Source organism: Rhinolophus hipposideros (assembly GCF_964194185.1).
Source record: "Rhinolophus hipposideros genome assembly, chromosome: X".
In the NCBI taxonomy this organism is placed as follows: domain Eukaryota; kingdom Metazoa; phylum Chordata; class Mammalia; order Chiroptera; family Rhinolophidae; genus Rhinolophus; species Rhinolophus hipposideros.
Window position 1 is genome coordinate 81994941 of NC_138046.1, and position 16144 is coordinate 82011084.

Genomic DNA, 16144 nt, shown 5'->3' on the forward strand with positions numbered 1-16144 from the left:
TGACAATTTAAAAATCTTGGATTGCTAATCAAACAATTTTTCACAATGTAAATGCTAGGCCCAGGTGGCTTCACTGGTAAATTATGCCAAAGTTTAAAGAAAAAAAAATAATGCAAATTCTTCACTAATTATTTCAAAAATAGGTGAGTTAACACTTCCCAATTCAGTATATGAGACCACGATTACTCTAATACACAATCAGATAAAGACATCAAAAAAAAAGAGAATACCAAGAACCAATATCCCTTATAAATATAGGTGCAAAATTCCTTAACAAACAAAAATTCCTTAATACACCAACTCCAGTAGCATATTAAAAGGATTATGCACCATGACCAAGTGGGGCTTATCGCAAGTGTGCAAGATTGGCTCAACATATGACAATGAGTCAATGTCATAAATTTTATCGGTAGAATAAAGACAAAAAAAAGTACATGATCATCTCAATAGACACAGAAAATGCACTTGACAATACCCTTTCATAAACCTATGTAATTTTTCTAACCATTGTCACCCTAATAAATTTAATTAAAATCAATAAAAAATAAAAACACTCAACAAACTGAAAAGAGGAAACTTTCTCAACCTGATAAAGGGCATCTACAATAAACCCATAATCAACATCATACTTAATGATAAAAGACTGAAGCTTTTCTTGTAAGATCAGAAACAAGCCAATGATTCACACAGTTGTCATGGCTATTCACCAGAACAGAGAGGTTTCAACCACATTTCATATTTGCTCAGGCAAGTAGTTTTCCTCCATAAGTGACTTATGTAGAGTTTTCAAAAATTCTTCACCTGCCTTCACATCAACACTCGCAGAGTCACCACTCACTTTCAAGTTAGGTAATGAATAAAGATTCTTGAATCTTTCAAACAACCCAGAGCAGTGAATTCAAGATCACAGTTGGGTCCAGCCTTTTTTTTTTTTTTTCAACATCTCAAACACATATTTTACTTTGGTTGTGATCATCATGGTGCCAAAAAGAATATGCTTCTGTGTCTGGTTTTCAATCCAGGTGATTAGAATTTTCTCCATGTCTGATATAGGCCCTTCTCAAATTTTTTTTAGTTTCATTGCGTTCAATGAAGTAGATCCTTTAACATCTTCCATCACTTTGTGTGTTTTTTAATTAAAGTTTATTGGGGTGACAACTGTTAGTAAAGTTACATAGATCTCAGGTGTGAAATTCTGTAATACATCATCTATATATCACAATGTGTGTTCAGCACCCAGTCAGTTCTCTTTCCATCAACATATATTGGATCCTCTTTACCCTCATCTACAAGCCCCCTCCCCTCTTACCCTCTAATAACTACAAAACTGTTGTCTCTGTCTATGAGTTTTTGTTTCTTCAATTGCTTGTCCTATTCTTTTGTTGTTTTCAGTTTTGTATATCACATATCAGTGAAATCATATAGTTCTCGACTTTTTCTGTCTGACTTATTTTGCTTAGCATAACAATCTCAAGATCCATGCATGTTGTTGCTAATGGCACTATTTCATCTTTTCTTACGGCAGGATAGTGTTCCATCATACATATATATCACAACTTCTTTATCTAATCATCTATCAAAGGACACTTTGGTTGTTTCCATGTATTAGCCACCGTAAATAAAGCTGCAATGAACACCGGAGCACATATATCTTTACAGATAAACGTTTTCAGATTTTTGGGGTAGATACCCAGGAGAGGGATTGCTGAGTCATACGGTAATTTTATTCTTAATTTTTTGAGGAACTTCCACACTGCCTTCCATAGCGGCTGCACCAGTCTGCATTCCCACCAACAGTGTATGAGGGTTTCTTTTTCTCCACAGCCTCTCCAACACCTGTTAGTATTTGTCTTGTTGATGATAGCCATTCTGACTGGGGTGAGGTGATATCACATTGTGGTTTTTATTTTCATTTCTCTGATGCTTAGTGATGTTGAACATTTTTTTCATATGTCTATTTGCCATTTGTATATCTTCTTTGGAGAAATGTCTATTCACGCCCTCTGCCCATTTTTTCATTGGATTTTTTTGGTGTTGTTGTTGAGTTGTGTGAATTCCTTATATATTTTGGATATTAGCCCCTTATTAGAGGTTTTGTTTGCAAAAACGTTCTCCCATTTGTTGGTTGTCTCTTTATGTTATCAATGGTTTATTTTTGCTGTGCAGAAGCTTTTTAGTTTGATATAGTCCCATTCATTTATTTTAGCTTTTACTTCCCTTGCCTTTGGAGTCAAATTCATAAAATGCTCTTTGAACCCAACCAAGGTCCATACATTTAGTACCTATGTTTTCTTCTATGTATTATATTGTTTCAGGTCTTATGTTTAGGTCTTTGATCCATTTTGAGTTAATTTTGATTCATGGTGACAGATAGCAGTCTATTTTCATTCTTTTGCACATAGCTTTCCAATTCTCCCAGCACCATTTATTGAAGAGGCTGCCTTTTCTCCATTGTAAGTTTTTGGCTTCTTTGTCAAAAATTATCTGTCCATATTTAAGTGGGTTTATTTGTTGGTTCTCAATTTTATTTCATTGGACTGTGTGTCTGTTTTTCTGCCAATACCATACTGTTTTGCTTATTGTTGCCCTGTAGTACAAGTTGAAGTTCGGGAGTGTGATACCTTCAGCATTATTCTTTTTTTTAGTATTGCTTTGGTTGTTCAGGATCTTTTGTTGTTCCATACAAATCTGATGATTTTTTATTCTATTTCTTTAAAAAACGCTATTGAAATTTTGATGGGGATTGCATTAAATCTGCATATTGCTTTGGGTAATATGGCCATTTTAACTATGTTGATTCTTCCAATCCATGAACACGGAATGTCTTTCCATTTCTTGGTGTCTTCTTCAATTTCTTTTAAAAATGTCTTTTAGTTTTCAGTATATAAGTCTTTCACATCTTTGGTTAAGTTTATTCCTAAGTATTTTATTCTTTTTGTTGCAATTGCAAAAGTATTTTTATAATTTCTTTTTCTGAGATTCTATTAGTGTACAGGAATGCAATGGACTTTTGTACATTGAATTTGTAGCTGGCAACTTTACTGTATTCATTTATGGTTTCTAATAGCTTTTTGGTGGAGTCTTTAGGATTTTCTATGTAAAGTATCGTGTCATCTGTAAAAAGTAACAATTTAACTTCTTCATTCCCAATTTGCATGCCTTTTATTTGTTTCTCTTGCCTGATTTCTCTGCCTAACACTTCCAAGCCTATGTTGAAAAGCAGAAGTGATAGGGGACAGTCCTGTCGTATTCCTGAACATAGAGCAAAGGGCTTCAGGTTTTCACATTAATTATGATATTTGCTGAGGATTTGTCGTATATAGCCTTTATTATATTTAGGTATTTTCTTTCTATACCCATTTTTTAAAACGTTTTAATCATAAATGGATGTTCTATCTTGTCGAACACTTTTTCTGTGTCTATTGATATAATCATATGATTTTTGTCCATTATTTTGTTTATGTGTTATATCTCATTGATCGATTTGCATGTGTTGAATCACCCTTGTGTCCTTGGGACAAACCCCACTTGGTCATGATGTATAATCTTTTTAATACATTGTTGCATCTATTTGCTTGAATTTTGTTTATGCTTTTTGCATCTTTATTAATCAGAGATTTGGTCTGTAGTTACCAGGTTTTGGTATCAGGGTAACTTTGGCCTCATAAAATGATTTAGAGAGTACTCTCTCTTCTTCAATTTTTTTGGAAGAGTTTGAGTAGGACTAGTATTAGATCCTCTTTGAATGTTTGGTAGAATTCACTAGTGAAGCCATGTGGTCCTGGACCTTTGCTTTTGGGAAGGTTTTGGATGACTGACTCAGTTTCCTTACTGGTGATTGGTCTATTTAGATTTTCCAGTTCTTCATGATTCAGCCTAAGACAGCTATATGTTTCTGGGAACTTGTCCATTTCTTTTAGGTTATTCAATTTGGTGGCATATAATCCTCCATATATTCTTGGATGACCCTTTTTATTTCTACAGCCTCCTTAGTAACTTCCCTTCTTTCATTTCTGATTTTGTATAGTTGTGTCTTTTCTCTTTTTAACTTAGTGAGTCCAGCCAAGGGTTTATCAATTTTATTAATCTTTTCAAAGAACCAGTTCTTTGTTGCATTCATTTTTTCTATTGTCTTTTTGTTCTCTGTTTCATTTAGTTCTACTCTGATTTTTATTATTTCCTTCTTCTGCTTATTTTGGGTTTCATTTGTGCTTCTTTTTCTATTTCTTTAAAATGTAACGTGAGGTTATTTATTGGGGATTTTTCTTCTTTCCTGAGATAGGCCTGTAAAGATATAAAACTGCTTAAAACTTAAAACTGCTTTCACTGCATCCCAAAAATTTGGTAAGATGTATTTTCATTGTCATTTGTTTCTGTGTATCTATTGATCTTTCCTCTTATTTCTTCTTTGACGAGTCATTCTTTAAAAGCATGTTGTTTAATCTCTCTACATTTGTGGTTTTTCCTACTTTCTTTTTGCTGTTGATGTCCAATTTCAAAGCCTTTTACAACTTCCATCACTTTGTTCTTGTTCTTCAAGATCGTACCTATGGTGCAATGGGACATGCCTGACTGGTGAGCAATTACATTGATTTTCCAGCTTCGTAGTCCTTAATGAATTTTAATTTTATTTTCAGGTCATTCACTCAATGTGACCTCTTACTCTTACCAGCAATATTAGCAGTGGATTTTTTTAAATTTATTAGGGTGACAATTGTTAGTAAAATTACATAGATTTCAGGTGTACAATTCTGTATTACATCATCTATAAAAGCAGTGGATTTTGTATGTTAGGGATCATGATGAACCAAACAGTACATGATCAAATCAAACATAAGAGAAAATGATGTGGTCAAGAGATGCAGTAAACACAAAATGTATGAAGCTGCTGCCAGCATAACACGGCATCTATTTTACAGCAAACTTTTTTATGTAAGTTGAAAGAATACACTCTAAAAGAATGATAAAAAGTATAGTATACTATATACATAGACCAGTAACATAGTCATTCATTATCATTATATAGTATAACATATTGTACATAATTGTATGTGCTATACTTTTGTACAACTGGTGGTGCAGTAGGTTGCTTGCAGCAGCATCACCAGAAATGTAAATAATGTGCTCTGCTATGACATCACTAGGCTATAGAGATTTTTCAGCTCCATTACAATCTTATAGGACCACCATCATATAAGCATTCAATTTATTATTGACCAAAATGTCATTATGAGGTATGTGACTGTATCTTTGGTCATTGATATCTGACAAGATTACCAAGATCATTCAGTGGGAAAGCACAGTTTCTTCAACTAATGATGCTGATACAAAAGAATGAAACTGGGTACCTACTTCATTCCATATACAAAATTTAACTCAAAATGGATTAAAGACCTAAACATAAGAGCTAAAACTATAAAACTCTTAAAATAAAACATAGTAGTAAATCTTCATTGCCTTGAGTTTGGTAATATAGTCTTATACATGACACCAAAAACACAAACATCAAAAGAAAATATTGATTAGTTGGACTTCACCAAAATTAAAAACGTTTGTGTATCAAAGGACACTATGGAGAAAGTGAAAGGAAACCTGTAGAATGGGAGAAAATATTTGTGAATAATATATCTGAAAAGAACCTACTATTCAGAATATATAAAGAACTCTAAAATCTCAACAATAAAAAAGCAAGTAACAAAATTTACAAATAGGTCAAGTATTTGAATGAGCAGTTCTCCAAAGAAGGTATACATACGGCCAATAAGCACATGAAAAGATACTGAACATTTTTCATCATTAGGGACATGTAAATCATTGCCACAATAAGATATCACTTCACACTCACTAAGTGTGCTATAATTTAGAAAATAAAATAGGAAATAATAAGTTGGTGAGAATGTGAAGAAATAGCAACACACATACATTGCTGGTGGGAATGCAAAATAGTGCAGCCACTTTGGAAAAGAGTTTGGCTGCTACTCAAAAAGTTAAACATAGAGTGACGATATGACCTAGCAATTTCACTATTAGTCATATATCTAGGGAAATTGAAAAAAGTATGAATACATAAAAACTTTTACATGAGTGCTCATAGCAGCATTATTCATAATAGCCAAAAATAAGAAACAAACCTAATGCGCATCAACTGGTGAATGGATAATAACATGTGTTATACCCATGCAATGGAATATTATCTAGCAATAAAAATAATGAAGTACTGATACATGCTATAGCAAGGAACTTTGAAAGCATTATGTTAAATGAAAGAAACCAGACACACAAATCCACACCTATTTTATGGTTCAATTTATATGAAGTACACAGAATAACTAAATTCATAGAGACAAATTTCTAGAGGCTGGTGGAGTGGGAAGTGGGAGTAACTGCCTAGTTGGTACAGGGTTTTCTTTGGGGATGATTAAAATGTTCTGGATTAAGATAATGATAGTTGCATAACCATCTAAACCACTGAATTGCATTTTTTAAAAATTTATTGGGGTGACAATTGTTAGTAAAATTACATAGATTTCAGGTGTACAATTCTGTGCTACATCACCTATAAATCCCCTTGTGTGTTCACCGCCCAGAGTCAGTTCTCCTTCCATCATCATATATTTGATCCCCCTTACCCTCATCTCCCACCCCACACTCCCCTTATCCTCTGGTAACCACTAAACTATTGTGTGTGTCTATGAGCTTTTGTTTCTCATTCATTTAACTTGTTCTCTTGTTGTTTTTGGTTTATATACCACATATCAATGAAATCATATGGTTCTCTGCTTTTTCTGTCTGACTTATTTCGCTTAGGATCATACTCTCAAGATCCATCTATGTTGTCACAAATGTTCCTATATCATCTTTTCTTACTGCCGAATAGTATTCCATTTTGTATATATACCAAACTTCTTTATCCATTCATCTATCAAAGGACATTTTGGTTGTTTCCATGTCTTGGCCACCGTAAACAAAGCTGCAATGAACATTGGAGCACATGTGTCTTTATGTATAAATGTTTAGAAAATTTTTGGGGTAGATACCCAGGAGAGGGATTACTGGGTCATATGGTAATTCTATTTTTAATTTTTTGAGGAACCTCCACACTGCCTTCCAGAATGGCTGCACCAGTCTGCATTGCCGCCAACAGTGTATGAGGGTTCATTTTTCTCCACAGCCTCTCCAACACTTGTTACTATTTGTCTTGTAGATGATAGCCATTTTGACTGGGGTGAGGTGATATCTCATTGTGATTTTTATTTGCATTTCTCTGATGATTAGTGATGTTGAGCATTTTTTCTTATATATATTTGCCATTTGTGTCTCTTCTGCAAAAATGTCTCTTCAGGTCCTCTGCTCACTTTTCAAATGGTTGTTTGTTTTTTTGTAGAGCTTCATGTGTTCCTTGTATATTTTGGATATTAGCCCCTTATCGGAGGCACTGTTTGCAAAAATCTTCTCCCATTCAGTGGTTGCCTCTTTATTTTGTTGATGGTTTCTTTTGCTGTGCAGAAGCTTTTAAGTTTCATATAGTCCTATTCGTTTATTTTAGCTTTTACTTCCATTGCCTTTGGAGTCAAATTCATGATGTGCTCTTTGAACCCAAGGTCCATAAGTTTAGTACCTATATTTTCTTCTATGCAGTTTATTTTTTCATACCTTATGCTTAAGTATTTCATCCATTTTGAATTAATTTTGGTACATGGTGACAGATAGCAGTCCAGTTTCATTCTTTTGCACGTGGCTTTCCAATTCTGCCAGCAGCATTTATTGAAGAGGCTGTCTTTTCTCCATTGTTTTTTGCTTCTTTGTCAAAAATTATCTGTCCATGTTTATGTGGTTTTATTTCTGGGTTCTCAATTGTATTCCATTGGTATGTGTCTGTTTATCTACCAATACCATACTGTTTTGATTTTTGTTGCCAGGTAGTACAAGCTAAATTCAGGGAGTGCGATACCTCCAGTATTGGTTTTTTTTCTTAAGATTGCTTTGGCTATTCGGGGTCTTTTGTGGTTCCAAACAAATCAGATGTTTTTTTGTTCTATTTCTTTTAAAAATGTCATTGGGATTTTGATAGGGATCGCATTAAATCTGTATATTGCTTTGGGTAATATGGGCATTTTAACTATGTTGAATCTTCCAACCCATGAGCATGGAATGTCTTTGCCTTTCTTTTAAAAATGTCTTATAGTTTTCAGCATATAGGTCTTTCACATCCTTGGTTAAGTTTATTCCTAGGTATTTTATTCTTCTTGCTGCAATTGCAAAACAAATTGTTTTTCTTATTTCTTTTTCTGAGATTTCATTGTTACTATATAGGAATGCAATGAACTTTTGTTCATTGATTTTGTAGCTAGCAACTTTATTTGTTGATTGTTTCTAATAGCTTTTTGATGGAGTCTTTAGGATTTTATGTATATAACATCAAGTCATTTGCAAAGAGTGACAATTTAACTTCTTCATTCCCAGTTATTCCCATAACTTCTTCATGCCTTTTATTTCTTTCTCTTGCTGAGCAATACAGTCTTACTAGGCAACTTGAACACCCCATTGACAACAATAGATAGATCTTCCAGACAGGAAATCAACAAGGAAACAGAGGTCTTAAATGACACATTTGACCAGATTGATTTAATTGATATTTTTAGAATATTTCACCTCCAAAGCAGCCAAATATACATCCTTTTTAAATGCACATGGAACATTTTTCCAGTGCAGACCACGTTAGGCCACAAAACAAGTCTCTATAATTTTTTTTAAAATTTGAAAATTGCTAAGATTGTAGAAATAAATTTAAGATGATGAAACCATGTGAGGCATCTTCTCTGACCACAATGGTATGAAATCAGAAATCAATTACAAGAAAAAAAAATGAAAAAAAACAGAAACACATACAAGCTAAATTACATGCTACTAAACAATGAATGGGTTAACAAGGAGATAAAGGAAGAGCTCAAAATATACCTTGAGACATATTAAAATGAAAACACAATGACTCAAAATCTATGGGGCAAAGAGAAGGCAATTCTATGAGGGAAATTCATTCCAATGAAGGTCAACATCAAGAAACAAGAAAAATCTCAAATAAACAATCTAATCTTATACCTAAAGGAACTAGAAAAAGAGCAAAAACAAAGCCTGTAGGGCACAAATAATAAAGATCAGATCAGAAATAAACAAAATAGAGTCTAAAAAATAAAATACAAAAGATCAATTAAATCAGAAGCTGGTCTTTTGAAAAGTAAACAAAATTGACAAACATTTAACCAGACTTATCAAGGAAAAAGGAAGAGAACCCAAATAAATAAAATCAGATATGAAACAGAAATGACAATTGACACCAAAGAAATACAAAGTATTATAAGAAAACACCATGAACATTTATATGCCAACAAATTGGACAATCTGGAAGAAATGGATAAATTCCTAGAAACACACGATATTTCCAGACTGAATCAAGAAAAAACAGAAAATCTGAACAGACCAATTACTACTAATGAATTTGAAAGAGTAATAAAAAAAAACTCCAACAAACAAAAATCCTGGAACAGATGGCTTCACAGGTGAATTTTTACCAAACATTCAAAGAAGAATGAACACCTATACTTCTCAAACTATTGCAAAAAATTCAAGAGGAAGGAGGGCTCACAAGCTCAGTTTGCAAGGTCAGCATTACTTTGATTCCAAAACCAGACAGAGATAGTAATTAAAAAAAAAAAGGAGGCATCATCAAATGGCAGCATGAGGTGAGCCTCTGTAAAGCTCCCATGGAATTTACAACGAATCAAACAACAATAACTGCACAAAGGCCTCCTTTCACAGCAAACAGGCAAGGCAAAGAGGCCCACTACTGAATTCACCTAAATGTGGGAGAATCCCGCGAGCAAGGGAAGAGGGAAGGGAGAAGTGCGGACAAGGAGCCACGTGGGCGCAGGACGCAGACCTAGCTCAGTGTTCCGAGCTTGCTGCATCCTAGAACTACCACAGCTGCGGGAGAGGGAAGAACTCAGACGGCTAGGCCTCCTATGATGGCCCACAGAGCTGAGGGGGCAGCGTATAACGGGGCTGAACCCAACGCTCACAGCAGAGACCTTGGAGAAAAGACTGACGGAAGAAGGAACAGTGGTTTAAGCCCTCACTGCAGAACAGAGAATGGAAGACTTAGGCACTGAGACTAGCCCTCCCAGAGCTCACCCTGTCCCCACCTGCCCGGTGCTAGAAGTGGAACAGTAGCAGTGTCAGATCAAAAGAACAGAATATTTGCTGTTTTGAGAACTGTGGACCACAGACACAGATTCGCAGCACAACTAGTTCCTGCAAATGGGAGGGAGCTGTGGAAGCGGGACCAGCTCTGGTGGTGGTTGCCGCCATTACTCTGGGCCACCTCTCACAACTTACCCCACCCCTGGTGCCACCTATCTGGGCGGATCCCTGCAGGAGTAAACAGAACTGCTGAAACGTAGGGGCTCTGAATCTGTTGCAGGAAGAGCTTTGGAACTTCAAATGCTCTCCCCATCCTGACGTGCGGCCCTATGACTCAGGCGAACTGTTAACAGAGGAGAAGCCCACTTCCCAGGGAATCCCGCATTGTGTGAGAAGCTGGAATAGTGCAGAGAAAACATAGCACTACTGTGTAAGAGAGGAAAAAAAAAGGCTGCAGTAGGAGAGAAAATAAAACATTCTACCAACAAATACTGGAAAACAAAGAAAAGACTTCTTCCTGTCAACCTGTTGCAGAAGCCCCTCCTGTAGGTGTCTAAGAAGAGAAATAATAAATCAGTAATAGCCATGAGTAACCAAGGCAACAAGACAACTCAGAAAGAAAGCGAAAAGTCTCCAGAAAAGGAACTTGAAGATATGGAAATATGTGACTTAAATGACAGAGATTTCAAGATTGCAGTTCTGAAAAAACTCAACGAGATGCAAGAAAACACAGAAAGGCAATATAATGAACTCAGAAACGCAATCAAAGAGCAACATGAGCATCTTACGAAAGAGACTGAAATTTTGAAAAAGAACCAAATGGAATTTCTGGAGATTAAGAACTCAACAGAAGAAATCAAGAAAGAAATAACCAGCTTAGGTAGTAGAGGTGACGAGATGGAGGAAAGAATCAGTGACATTGAAGATAGAAACCTGGAAATGACACGGATGGAAGAAGAACGAGACTTGAGACTTAAAAGAAATGAAAGAACTCTACAAGAAATTTCTAACTCTTTGAGAAAGAGCAATATAAGAGTAATGGGCATACCAGAAGGAGAAGAAAGAGAGAAGAGAACAGTGAATGTATTCAAACAAATGATTGATGAGACTTCCCAAACTAGTGGACAGAACTGGATCCTCGAATCCAAGAAGGAAATAGAACAGCTAATTACCTCAATCCCAACAGGCCTTCTCCAAGGCACATTGTATTGAAACTGTCTAAAATCAACGAGAAGGAAAGAATCCTCAAGGCAGCCAGGGAAAAGAAGATGGTAACCTACAAAGGAAAGCCCATTAGATTATCATCAGATTTAAGCAAAAACTCTACAAACCAGGGGAGAATGCAACCAACTATGCAAACTATTGAACGAGAGAAATTATGAGCCAAGAATAATATATCCAGCAAAGTTCTCTTTTACATATGAAGGAGGAATAAAGACCTTTCCAGACACACAGAAGCTGAGGAAATTTTCTAATACATGACTTGCACTACAAGAAATACTAAAAGAGGCTTTTCGACCACCATCAACAGGGACAATTTATGGCAACATAAAAAGGGGGAGAGTAAAGGCCTGAACCGGAATATGGGAATGGAGAAAGTAAGCGTGCTGAAAAAAATGGAATACTCTGAATATCACACTTTCTTTTACATAAACTTAAGTGTAACCACTCAACAAAAAAATCCAGAACTGAAATATATACTGTAATAAAAGAAGAAACAGAGCGAAACATCATAAAATACCACCACACAGAAATAACAGACAACAACAAAAAGCCAAAGAAACAATGGAGACACAACCTTACCAGAAAACTAAAGATAGAATGACAGGAAGTCCTCACCTATCAATAATCACCCTAAATGTAAACACACTGAACTCACCAATAAAAAGGCACAGAGTAGCAGATCGGATCAAAAAAATAAACCCAACCAAATGCAGTCTCCAAGAGACACATCTCAGCTACAAGGACAAGCATAGACTCAAAGTGAAAGGGTGGAAATTGACACTCCAAGCAAACGGTACCCAGAGAAAATCAGGTGTAGCCATAATGATATCAGATGAAACAAACTTCAGGGTGAAAAAGATAACAAGAGACAATGATGGACATTTCATAAAGGTAAAGGGGACTATACAACAAGAAGACATACAGTCATCAATATTTATGCCCCCAATCAGGAAGCACCAAAATATACCAAGAACTACTAACAGAACTAAAGTGGGAAATTGACCAAAACACATTATAATAGGGAACTTAAATACATCATTGACAGCTATGGATAGATCATCCAAACAGAAGATAAATAACAAAATAGCAGCCCTAAATGACACATTAGATGAAATGGACATAATTGACATGTATAGAGCACTTCATCCTAAAACAAAAGACTGCACATTCTTTTCTAGTGTACATGGAACATTCTCAAGGATAGACCATATATTGGGACATAAAATCAGCCTCTGCAAATTTAAGAAGATTGAAATCATACTAAGCATATTTTGATCACAAGGCTTTGAATTTGGATATCAACTGCGAAAAGAAGCAGGAAAAACACAAATACATGGAGATTAAACAACATACTTATAAAGTTCGACTGGGTCAATGAAGAAATAGGATGAGAGATCAAAAGATACATAGAAACAAATGACTATGAAAATATATCTTACCAAATTTTTGGTATGCAGCAAAAGCAGTTTTAAGAAGAAAATTTATATCATTACAGGCCTATCTCAAGAAACAAGAAAAATCCCAAATAAATAACCTCATGTTACAACTTAAAGAACTAGAAAAAGAAGAACAAGTGAGACCCAAGGTCAGCAGAAGAAAGGAAATAACAAAAATCAAAGCAGAACTGAATGAAATAGAGAACAAAAAGACAATAGAAAAAATTAATGTGAAAAAGAGCTGGTTCTTTGAAAAGATTAACAAAATCGACAAACCCTTGGCTAGACTCACTAAGATAAAAAGAGAGACGACATTAATTAACAAAATCAGAATGAAAAAGGTGAAGTTATCAAGGACACCACAGAAATACAAAGGATCATGCAAGAATACTATGAAGGACTATATGCCACCAAATTTGATAACCTCGAAGAAATGGGCAAGTTCTTAGAAACATATAGCCTTCCAAGGCTGAACCATGAAGAACTGGAAAATCTAAACAGACTGATCACCAGTAACGAAATTGAATTAGTCATCCAAAACCTAACCAAAAGCAAAAGTCCAGGACCAGATGGCTTCACTAGTGAATTCTACCACACCTTAGAAGAGGATCTAAAACCAATCCTGCTCAAACTCTTCCAAAAAATTGAAGAAGATACAATACTCCCTAACTCATTTTATGAGGCCAACATTACCCTGATACCAAAACCTGGTAAGGACAACACAGAAAAACAAAACTACAGACCAATATCTCTGATGAATACTGATGCAAAAATCATAAAGAATATTTTAGCAAATCGAATACAACAATGCATTAAAAATGTTATTCTTCACGACCAAGTGGGGTTCATCCCCGGGGCACAAGGATGGTTCAACACCCGCAAATCCATCAACGTGATACATCACATAAACAAAATAAAGGACAAAAATCATATGATTCTATCAATTGATGCAGAAAAAGCATTTGATAAGATACAACATCTATTGATGATTAAAACACTTAATAAAATAGGTATAGCAGGAAAATACCTTAACATAATAAAGGCCATAAATGACAAGCCCTCAGCTAATCTCCTAATTAATGATGAAAAACTGAAGCCCTTTGCTCTACGTTCAGGAACACGACAGGGCTGTCTCCTATCACTTTTGCTTTTCAACGTATTGTTGGAAGTCCTTGCCACAGCAATCAGGCAAGAGAAAGAAATAAAAGGCATCCAAATTGGGAATGAAGAAGTTAAATTATCACTCTTCGCAGATGACATGTTGCTATATATAGAAAACCCTAAAGACTCCACCAAAAAGCTGTTGGAAACAATGAACGAATACAGTAAAGTTGCTGGCTACAAAATCAACGTACAAAAGTCCATTGCATTCCTACATACTAACAATGAAATCTCATAGAGAGAAATCCAAAAAACAATTCCTTTTGCAATTGTAGCCAACAGAATAAAACACTTAGGAATAAACTTCACCAAGGATGTGAAGGACCTATGTGGTGAAAAGTATAAAACATTTTTGGAAGTCATTGAAGAAGACACAAAGAAATGGAAAGACATTCCATGCTCATGGATTGGAAGAATCAACATAGTTAAAATGCCCATATTATCCAAAGCAATATGCAGATTTAATGCAATCCCCATCAAAATCCCAATGGCATTTTTTAAGGAAATAGAACAAAAAATCATCTGATTTGTTTGAAACCCCAAAAACCCCGAATAGCCAAAGCAATGTTAAGGAAAAAGATTACTGGAGGTATTGCACTCCCTATCTTTAGCTTGTACTACAGGGCTACAAGAATCAAAACAGCATGGGATTGGCAGAAAAACAGAGACATAGACAAATGGAATAGAATTGAGAACCCAGAAATAAAACCACATAAATATAGACAGATAATTTTGACAAAGAAGCTAAAAACCTACAATGGAGGAAAGACAGCCTCTTCAATAAATGGTGTTGGGAGAATTGTATAGCCACATGCAAAAGAATGAACCCTGACTGTTACCTGTCACCATGTACCAAAATTAATTCAAAATGGATCAAAGACTTAAGCATAAGACCTGACACAATAAACTGCGTAGAATAAAATATTGGTACTAAACTTATGGATGTTGGGTTAAAAAAGCATTTTATGAGTTTGACTACAAAGGCAATGGAAGTAAAAGCTAAAGTAATCAAATGGGACTATATGAAACTTAAAAGCTTCTCTACAGTAAAAGAAACTATCGACAAAATAAGCAGGCAACCAACTGAGTGGGATAAGATTTTTACAAACAGTGCCTCTGATAAGGGGTTAATATCCAAAATATACAAGGAACTCATGAAACTCAGCAACAAAAAAGCTAACAACCCAATTGAAAAATGGACAGAGGACCTGAAGAGACATTTCTCCAAAGAGGACATACACATGGCAAATAAACATATGAAAAATTGCTCAACATCACTAATCATCAGAGAAATGCAAATAAAAACCACAATGAGATATCATCTCACCCCAGTCAGAATGGCTATCATCAACAAGACAAATAGTAACAAGTGTTGGAACGGCTGTGGAGAAAAAGAAACCCTCATACACTGTTGGTGGGAATGCAGACTGGTTCCGATGTTATGGAAGGCAGTGTGGAGGTTCCTCAGAAAATTACGAATAGAATTACCATATGACCCAGGAATTTCTCTCCTGGGTATCTACCCAAAAAATCTGAAAACATTTTTTTTTAATTTATTTATTGGGGTGACAATTGTTAATGAAATTACATAATTTCAGGTGTACAATTCCGTATTACATCATCAATAAATCCCATTGTGTGTTCACCACCCAGAGTCAGTTCTCCTTCCATCACCATATATTTGATCCCCCTTACCCTCATCTCCCTCCCCCACCCCCCTTACCCTCTGGTAACCACTACTGTTGTCTGTGTCTATGAGTACTTGTTTCTCATTTGTTTGTCTTGTTTTTGGTTTATATACCACATATAAGTGAAATCATAGGGTTCTCTGCTTTTTCTGTCTGACTTATTTCGCTTAGCATTATATTCTCAAGATCCATCCATGTTGTCACAAATGTTCCTATATCATCTTTCCTTAACGCCGAATAGTATTCCATTGTGTATATATACCACAACTTCTTTATCCATTCATCTATTGAAGGACATTTTGGTTGTTTCCATGTCTTAGCCACCGTAAACAAAGCTGCAATGAACATTGGAGTACACGTGTCTCTATAGAGGAATGCTTTCAGATTTTTTGGGTAGATACCCAGGAGAGCGATTGCTGGGTCATATGGTAATTCTAT

The 16144-nt window shown here is 35.4% G+C and overlaps 1 protein-coding gene across 11 annotated transcripts in view; it reads right to left on the reverse strand.

Annotated features, from left to right (window-relative positions):
- VSIG4 (V-set and immunoglobulin domain containing 4) overlaps positions 1-16144 on the reverse strand; it is a 68066-nt gene that overhangs the window by 39820 nt on the left and 12102 nt on the right. For 2 of the 11 annotated variants that reach the window (XM_081042409.1, XM_081042412.1), the window contains exon 4: positions 4470-4547. The exons of the other annotated variants lie outside the window; for them this stretch is intronic. In XM_081042409.1, the coding sequence (XP_080898535.1) occupies positions 4470-4547 (78 nt within the window). The remainder of the gene's footprint in view (positions 1-4469; positions 4548-16144) is intronic. 11 annotated transcript variants of the gene reach the window in all.